The sequence below is a fragment of the Babylonia areolata genome, chromosome 34 (assembly GCF_041734735.1).
Source record: "Babylonia areolata isolate BAREFJ2019XMU chromosome 34, ASM4173473v1, whole genome shotgun sequence".
NCBI lineage: Eukaryota > Metazoa > Mollusca > Gastropoda > Neogastropoda > Buccinidae > Babylonia > Babylonia areolata.
The window spans coordinates 21,729,712-21,739,711 of NC_134909.1; the positions used below are offsets into that span (position 1 = coordinate 21,729,712).

The 10,000-nt window shown below is 37.8% G+C and overlaps 1 protein-coding gene across 1 annotated transcript in view; it reads left to right on the forward strand.

Annotated features, from left to right (window-relative positions):
* The window catches only part of LOC143277325 (uncharacterized), a 114,453-nt gene extending 108,751 nt beyond the window's left edge, over positions 1 to 5,702 (forward strand). The window contains exons 17-19 of the mRNA XM_076582106.1: positions 2,338 to 2,865; positions 3,446 to 3,573; positions 4,406 to 5,702. Of these exons, the coding sequence (XP_076438221.1) occupies positions 2,338 to 2,865; positions 3,446 to 3,573; positions 4,406 to 4,564 (815 nt within the window). The 3' untranslated portion in view covers positions 4,565 to 5,702. The remainder of the gene's footprint in view (positions 1 to 2,337; positions 2,866 to 3,445; positions 3,574 to 4,405) is intronic.
* Positions 5,703 to 10,000: the final 4,298 nt, after the last annotated feature.

Below are 10,000 nucleotides of genomic sequence, written 5' to 3' on the forward strand. Positions count from 1 at the left end.
TTTAATCCTGTTAAAGGCAACATAGCTTCATACATCTTTAAGATGTTTCTTTGGATATCTATCCAGTTAGACTTTCTATATAATCTTCGCAAACCTCGTTATAGTAGTCATACAGACTCGCCTATCCCTTTAGTAGCACCTACCATCTCTTTCCCCGCCTCTGTCAGGGTTTATATGTTATTGTAAAGAAAATAGGACCACTAGTTATTGTCAATTATTTCACGCCAGTTCCAGCATTTGAAAACAAAATCACTGCTTCTGTTAGCATGGCATTTCACAGCAACAACAAAAAAAATCGTTTTGTTTTATCAAAATAATGCATATTTGTCATAGTTTCCGCTAAGAAAATGTTCTTTTGCATTTTGCAAGGCTGCGTTTGGATGATTATATCGAGGTGAGTACACTTATGATGTGGTTTATATTATTCCTTTTTTTAAATGCATTACTATAGTTTGTTTCAAACAGCACATGTTGCTTTGACATGATGTTGTGACCACAATTATATGCTAGGGAGAGAGGAACGTGGGAGTGGTGGGGAGAAGATGGGGAAAGGAATAATATTCGAAGCGCACACGCACACGCACACACCCACACACACACACACACACACACACACACACACACACACACCATCTTGCTCACGCTAGCGAATAACTTCGATTTATATTAAAAAAATAAAAATAAAAACAAGCTTCGGTCAACGTTTTAACGTGAAACAAATAGAAACATAAATAAATATATATAAAAAAAAGGCCTAAAGGGAATACAGATTAAATCACCTGACATCTTTACAGAGGCGAGTTAATATTGCACAATACATCAAAGTCTGCTGAAGCTCTAACAGTCTACTACAACTACTACTACTACTACTGCTACTACATATATTCAGCTGATGCTACGGCTCTACATCTACACTACTGCTACTACTACTACTACTACTACTACTACTACTACTACTACCACTACCACCACCACTCCACACCGATTTCAAGTGACCGGTTCCAAAACAGCTGGCAGGCCTAATCTGACAGACCAGGGGCAACAACTCATGCCCAGTGTTGTTTCCTCACCTGCATGAGACGCTGCTTTTGAATCTCTCTCTCTGTCTCTCTCTGTCTCTGTGCACTCTTGCGCACTTTCCCAAGCATAATAATCGTCATGAGAGTATGTCCCATTATTTTTTGGCTTAGTAGGCTGAAGGCATCTGCAGATGTTTTGACGACAGCTGTGCTACACACTGCGTGTTACAGTTACTAAGGAGGCGCCACTGTGTTCGGACAATTCCATATACACTACACCACATCTGCATGCCTGACAGCAGCATAACCTAACACGCTTGGCTGACCTTGAGTGCGTACACAATATTTGTGTACCTATCACAATAGATCTTTTTTTTATCTTTTGAGACATTTTTTTCCAGAGGACAGCACTTGTTCCCATGGTTTCTTTTTCAGTGTGCCAAGAGTGTGCTGAACACGCGACCTCGGTTTATTGTCACATCTGAATGACTAGACGCTCAGTTTGATTTTCCAGTCAAATTTGGGAGAAAAGGCGAGGGTGGGATTCGAACCCAGACCCTCACTGACTCTATATTGCCACCTTGCACCTAGCATTTACTATTTAGGACATATTACACGTAAAACAAATGAGAATACTGATAGACATGTCCCATCAGCAACCCTGGACAGCGCGTTGTTTCGAGATTTAGCAGTTTTCACGTGTGCGTGATCTCTAGTTGTCATCGTCATATAATTTTGCAAGTCCTGTGAAACCCGTGCTTAGAATATGCTTCACGTACATTCAGCATGTCATTTCCTTATGCCGATTTGAATATATGTTGCTTAAAATGAATATTGATTGAAAAGAAAGATCAAACTGGAATGCAGTAGGCTATGTGTGTTCTTCTATGACAGAGGACCAATAAAATGAAAAACAAAACAACTTGCCCATACCCTGAACGCTCAGTATAGTGTGTGTAACTGGAAGTTTTCACTTCTGCAGTGAATATGTGCATGGGGTGAAATTGAAAATGGACATATAAAGTTGGACATATTTATTGTGACTGAATGAGGCTTTTTCGTTCTCCTTGTCGATGTCTAGTCATTGGTTTATTGCTGATAATGACGATAAAGAACATTATCTAAACATACATACAAGCAAACAAACAAAGGAAATGTACCCTCCCTCCATTCCCCGGCCTTCGATAAGTTCTTGTCAAACAAGAGCAAAAGAATTACATCGATGGCAAGGCCAGTCCCGTAGAGAGGTGATAACCAGATGAACGGCTTTACCATGTCCCTATAACAAATGCACTGCCTTCCTTTCGGCCACCTCCAGTGAGTGCTTATGAAGACGTTGGCCATGATGGGTATGGACCCATGCTGATGATGCAACCAGCGGCACCTGCTGCAACGCCTGCACCATCCGAAGCTGCAGCCACAAGCGACACCCAGCAGCCGGAAAGCTACGTGTACGCTCAACCCGACACGAAGAAGAAACAACCGGAAGCCCAAAATGCTGACAGCTCTGTTGAGTACACCCAAGTTAAGAAGAAGAAACAGCCAGAAGCTCCAAGTGCTGACAGCTCTGTTGAGTACACCCAAGTTAAGAAGAAGACCCAACGTCCAGAAGCCCAAAGTGCTGAGAATTCTGTTGAGTACGCCCAACCCAACAAGAACAAAAAGAAGCAACAACCGGAAGCCCCAAGTGCTGACAGCAGTATGTACGCCAAAGTGGACACGACCAAGAAGCAACCAGCCCCCACCACAGGTGCTTTGGACGGCACCAAAGCAAAACCTGAAGTCAGACCAAAGCCCAGACAGACACAGCACAGCACGAACAGGAAGGAGGCGGAAGAGAACAAAAGTACGTGAGCATGCCGTACTTCATGTATGTCTCTTGTCTTTTACTGTTCTTATATCATCACTGATTCAGAGACAGGCATGTATTTCAGACGCTTTAGACTATTTTGGCTGTCAATGATCCGTTGGTTCAGTGTACTTGGAATCAGTTGTAAAATTGTGTAGGCATTGCTGCTTTTAGCAAAACAAACAAAAAACAAAAAAAAAACCTGTTTGCCGAAGACATGTGCTACCTTCAAAAATAAATAAATGATTGAATAAATAACAGGTGGACAAATGAATGAATTATGAAGACATGTGCTACCTTCAAAAATGAATAAATGATTTAATAAATAACAGATGGACAAATGAATGAACTATGAAGACATGTGTTACCTTCAAAAATGAATAAATGATTGAATGAATAACAGGTGGACAAATGAATGAATTATGAAGACATGTGCTACCTTCAAAAATGAATAAATGATTGAATGAATAACAGATGGACAAATGAATGAATTATCAATACTAAATGATTAACTATGTAAACATGTCAAGCAATCAATCAATACCAAATGATAAATACATGAATGAATCATTACCAGATGTGTACGGAAACATTCCTGCGCCATCAGCGGCCCGTGCACAAGGTGACGACAGAGGTGTTGACAACAAGGCTTTTGACGGCGGAGAACAGGGTGCAGTGGGCGGCAGTCAGCCTGCTGACCCCTCGGTAAGTCTCGGTCACTGTAGTTCTTGTGACGGTGTGGCCATGTCCAGGTGAGACAGGTAGAAGGTATTTTGTATAAATGAATAGATTTCGAAGGTTGCACCAATTCTCCTCCATATGAATATTAATTGATAAGAATTATAGGCTTTCTGCCCTAATAGTATCATTATACTATTGAAAAATATATAATCGTAACGAATTTTGATAATATAAAACTATGATATCATGTATCAGGTGTGTTTTACTGTTGTTGTGGTTGTTGTTGTTGTTTTGGTGGTGGTGGTGGTAGTGGTGTGGTGGTGGTGGTTGTTGTTTTAAATGATGAGAAATAATGCTCTCTGAAAAGAGAGGTAAATCATCTGTGACCGATTTACCTGGAGATTAAGGGGAGGTAAATGACTTGTGACTGATTCACCTCAAGATTGTGGCCAAGCCGGCAACATTCTGTTTCTGTGTAATTCTGTCTGTATGTCTGAGTCTTTTCCTTTGGTTAACGTCTATCCACATGTGTGATTTGTCTGAGTGTCTGTCTCTCTACGAGAATCTCTGTCTGCCTTTTCCATCTTCTTCTTATTTCATTGTTGTTGTTTTTCTTATGTTTATGTCTGTTCTTAATGTTGCGTTTTACTTGATTGTTGATATGTATTTGAGGGATGAATAAACTGATATTGTATCGTTTTCATTTCACACATCCATCCATCCATCTATCCATCCATCCATACATGAATACAAAAGGGCCTCACAGAAAGGCCTGTACGGCCTTCACTCAGTCACACTGAGTCGCAAGGCTCCATACTGTCTATACTGACCATGTCCCCCACACCTCGTGTTGCAGACTGGTGGCGGAGCGAAAGGCGCGTTCTACATCAGCGAGGAAGGTCTGCTGTACGTCATCCCCACGTTCCCCGACGGCCAGCGGCAGGAAGGAAAGAAACAACCACGTGTTCGCGACAGGACAGAGTACATCGAGGTCCGCATGCATCCAAAGCCCTAGACTGTGGGCAGTACATCGAGGTTCACCTGCATCCAAAGCCCTAGACTGTGGGCAGTAACCCAGATGACTGATCTACAATGCTTTACCATGAGGACTTGAAGAGAACAACGCAGGGAAATGTATTCTGCAAGAGACTGTAATGTTTACTTCGTTTGCTCTTAACTAGGTGAAGAAAGGGATAATATAGTGAAATGAGGGAGGAAGGCAACCAGACGACTTTTTAACATAGAACGGATTATAATGGCCTTGGAATAAAATGGCTCCTGTATTTTGATTTTCATTCAAACTCATGAATCCCATGACCGCCTCTCGCCCCCCACCCCCACCCCCCAGCACCCCTCCTCTCTCTCTCTCTCTCTCTCTCTCTCTCTCTGTTGTTCCATTATTAACAATATGCTACAAGAATGGATAACCCAGAATAACATAATTGGAGAATATGAAGCTGGTTTTAAAAAAGGATATTCAACTATTGACCATATATTTACTTTAATGGCCGCAGTACAAAAACTGTTTGCAAATAATAGAAAATCATATGTTGCTTTTGTTGACTTCGAAAAGGCTTTCGATTCTATTTCCAGAAAACTTTTATGGCCTGTTTTGTTGAAAAATGGAATCAGTGGTAAGCTGTATCTTTGTGTGAAAAGTATGTATAATGAAGTGAAAGCGAGAGTGAGATCGGGGGCAAAATTATCAGATTGTGTGAATTGTATTCGTGGGGTTAAGCAAGGGGATGTTTGTAGCCCTGTCTTGTTTTCACTTTTTATTAATGAACTAGCGGTAGAAATTATGCAAAATGGTCAACACGGTGTTACTTTCGATTTGATTGAATTGTTCTACTTTTTGCTGATGACATGATTTTGCTGTCTATAACAATAGTTGGCTTACAGCGACAACTTAACAGTTTGTACACTGCTGCAACTAATTTACAGCTAAAAGTAAATATGGATAAAACAGATATTGTTGTTTTTCGTAAGGGAGGGTATTTGGCAAGAAATGAAAGATGGTCATATGGAAGCGAAAGAATAACTGTCGTAAATGCATATAAATACCTTGGGATTTATTTTTCAACAAGACTCATTTTCAACTTTGCATGTCAAGACATTGCTAATAAAGCAAAAAAAAAAAAAAAAAAAAAAAAGAGCAGTTATTTTGATTTTTCATATTTTATATAAAGTAGACTGTAGTTCTTTTAGTGTATTTGTAAGATTATTTGATTCGCAAGTTCAGCCAATAATTATTATAGTATGGAGCAGAAATCTGGGGACTGGAAAATAGAATAGTAATAGAAAAAGTGCACTTGTTTGCATTGAAACGTTTTCTTAATGTGGCCAATTGAACTCCAAATGATCTTGTTTATGGTGAACTGGGGAGATACCCGATTTATCTAAATTCTTATATCAAATGTATTAAATATTGGCTGAAGTTGACTAGAATGAATAAAAACAAATATCCATTTAAAGCATATAAAATGTTATATAATTTAGATAATAATGGTAAGAAGACTTGGGCAACGAGTGCTCGTCAGTGTTTAAATACATATGGTTTTGCATTTGTATGGGATAATCAAGGGGTGGAAAATATTGCAGTTTTCTTAAAGTGTTTCAGACAACGTATTATTGATTGCAGGTGGCAAGATTGGCATGATCATATACAAACTAGTGATAGATTCGCACAGTTTAGACTTTTAAAAAATCGCATGTGATTGAGCCATACATTGAGTTAGGACTGAACAGATATATAAAATGTACACTGGCAAAATTTAGATTTGGTATTTCTAATATTGCTTCTCATAGTTTCAGGTATAGCATTTGAAATGAACCCATGTATACATGTCGTTTATGCAGTTCGGGCAAAGAAGATGAATTGCATTTTTTGTTATGTTGCCCTGCTTTGTGTGACCTTAGACAAAGACTTATTCAACCGAAATATTATAAAGATCCGTCTAGTTTTAGGTTTAATCTACTCATGTCTTCAAGACAGAAATGTACTCTGTATAACTTAGCCACATATATATATATATATATATATATATATATATATATATATATGAAGGATTGAAGAGACTACGTACAGTTATCTCGTGAATGTTGTTGAATATTTGTGTTGATTGTTTTGGGTGATATGGATGATATTGTGCTAACAATTTTTGGTTGATCTGAATTGTCTACTTACTGTGTCATGTTATTTTCTAATGATTATTTTTAAATGAATCCCCCTTCAGTAAGGGGCTCTGGCCTTATCTGAATAAAACATTCGTTCGTTCGTTCTCTCTCTCTCTGTCTCTCTCTCTCTGTATAACAGATTAGATAGTTGGCGTGTTTCAATATTGTTGCCCCATTCTCTTTAATGTATATATTCTTCATGTCACAACAAGACGTCTTTAGTCGTTTGTAGATATTAGCAGTTGTTTGTGATGGGGTTTATTATGTAGAAAACCCTTATATAGGATGAGCTGGGTGTAAATTGTCTGCTATTCTTGGTAAAAAGTTAAAAAAAGAAAATCTCTCTCTCTCCCTCTCTCTCTCTCTCTCTCTCTCTCTCTCTCTCTCTTCTTCTTCTTCTTCTTCTTCTTCTTCTTCTTCTTCTTTCTCTTTATTTGTGTATAACAGATAAGGTAGTTGGTGCGTTTCAATATTTTTGCCCCCTTTATCTTATCGTATTTTTATTTACATATTTTCATGTGGTCACAAAAAGACGTCTTAGATGTTTAGGAGATTTTGACAATTGTTTATGATGGGTTTCTTGCAACAGCTTTGCGAAATGCATTCCGAACTTGTTGATTTACTTGATCTAATGTAAAGAGTAGTATCCATTTACACTTGGAAATGATATGCTTAAAAAAATATTCTTTTGGAGATTGTTTTTTTTCCATGGAGGTTTAGTGCATTCATATGTGATGGATGTCTGTGTGGCTGAAGCTTGGTTTTTATTTTCAGCTAAAGGCTTTGTATGTAGATATGTACAAGCAGAAATGTTTTTTAAAAGTTTATTCGACGTGGTAGTCAAGAACAAATGCAGGTTAAAACTAAGTAAACTTTTTTTTTTCTATTATTTGATATTAACTTCATAGCGATTAAAATAGGAAATAAGTCATGAAATTCTTTCGAAGAGTACACCTTAGTACCATTTAGATTATCTCAGCGGAAGAGAGCTAATTGTAGGCCCGATATGATTGAGTTTCGTTCCAATGGTCTTCCCAGATGTATCGGCACTGGCGGTGAATTGATATCTCTGGCATGTGATCCAGAGACACCAGTTGTAATCAGTTGGTGTTTTCGATCATAACGGCTGCTAAAAAAAGTATCTTTAAAACTTTTTTTAAAGGAAGAAATCATCGTAAATTCTTTCTTTGCATCTTCTGGTTGGGAATCCGAAAATGATGCAATGGAATGAATGCTAACCACGGTTATCTCAACATAGCTGTTTTCATCCAACCATTGTCAGGCAAACAAGCACTTACACAAGGAACGCGTTGTGTATAGTGCTTTTACTTGGATCTATGTGTGCACACATGTATAAATATATATGTATATAAACACCAAAACCACATTTAATCAAAGTTTTATAGTTTAGTCTAAGTATGCAAGGCCATAGAATATCTGCTGTGTTTTTTAATTGTTCTTCGGTCATGCGCTTATATATATATATATATATATATATATATATATATATATATATATATATATATATATAATCAAAAATTAAAAATTCACACATATATATTGGCACGGCATAACCGAAGCGTCCATGTTAAGAGCTATTAATCCATCCACATGTTTCACGCCTGTAAGAGAAAATATGTAGTTATGTTTGAGTTTATTATGTTTAAGTATTATACGCCTTTAGATGATGTCAGTGAAAGTGTGTGTTTAGGGTTTTATTGTTCAGCCACGAATACGCAAGTTTTAAAGTGAAAAGCAGCATCGATTCAAGTATAGTTCATACCAGATTGTGGTAGGCGTGGTTAGACCACTGCAGTTCCATCTCGTGGATTTACGAGGTATGGCCGACCTCTCTCAGAGTCTGGGGTAAAGGTGAACATTTACCAACCTTCCACCAATGCAGAAGTGCAATGATAGCAAGTTGACCTGTCATTCCAGTACAATTTCTACAATGCTATGGTCATTTGCGATAGTGTGACATTTATTGTTGCCGCAAAGCTATTTTCTGATTGGAGACATGTGGAACCTAATATTGAAATACATTATAATCACCCCGTCACCTAATTACAAACGACTGTGTCAGGGATTTGTGTTTGTGATAATGCCAGCATAAAAGCTGGTGCAAAAGGTTTACTGGATCGTGACATTTTGCGAGGCTGAATCTAAATGTAAAAACGGTATATGGACTAAAATCCAAACCTTATCTTTAATTTTACAATTTTGTGATAATGCTTTTATGTACATGTAGATTATTTTCAGACCGGACATATTCAGTGATGTATATACTGAATAAATTATTATACTCCACACTGGTTATTACATAATAGTTTTCACTCATACTGCCTTATAAGTATTCTTGCATAATATATATTTCCCCAATACTAATATTACATAGATGAGTTACCCTGGAGTCAACATAGATTAGTTACCTTGGTTTAGTTACCTTCCTGTTCATTCCATAGCAAAATACTTCTAGAATCATCGGTTATCTATACAGGGTATTCACCCCATACGCCACCTTGTTTGTTTTTCAACCCTTACTGTGATGACCACTCCCTGATTCATTGTTGTTATTGTTGTTGTTTTTACTATCGCAAACATTTCACAAACTTGCATTCCGCTTCTTTGATTGTTTGCAGTTGGTTTTCTACTTGATTTATTTTGTTTCAGGCATAGAAATACGCGATGTGATGTACATAATTTTGAGTGAGTAAATGCTTTCTTTGGAACTCGTTTTTGTGATTCATCTTATGCACACTACAACCTAATCTGGGATATCAGAAACATCGCATCTTCTTCTGGTGGGCTGGCTAGCATGCATCATCATTGTGAAATTGGAAATACCAATGTAAACACACACACTGAAATGGAGTCATATTGCAGCAGCACCCTTCGCATCATTTACACTTTGTTTTCAGACCACAGTACACTCTGACATGGACTGAATGGATGTTGCTTCATTATCGCCAGTTAGACCCCATCAGTAAATGTTGTAAAAGACAGGAGAGAGCGGACATCCTTGTCACAGACACATGGAAAGTTTGGGTACAGACATCCTGTCGCCAAGACGTCGGACGACTCATTATGTGTGAATGTATGCATGTACTTCTCTTTCTTATGTATAATGAAATGAAAATAAGAAGTTAACTTATTACATAGATGCATACATAAGTAAGTAAATAAACGCACCCATACGTACATACATACATGTAGAGCTTATTACATCGTCTCTTTTTTCTGAAAGTCAGAAGTTAGATTACTTTTACTTTCCAAT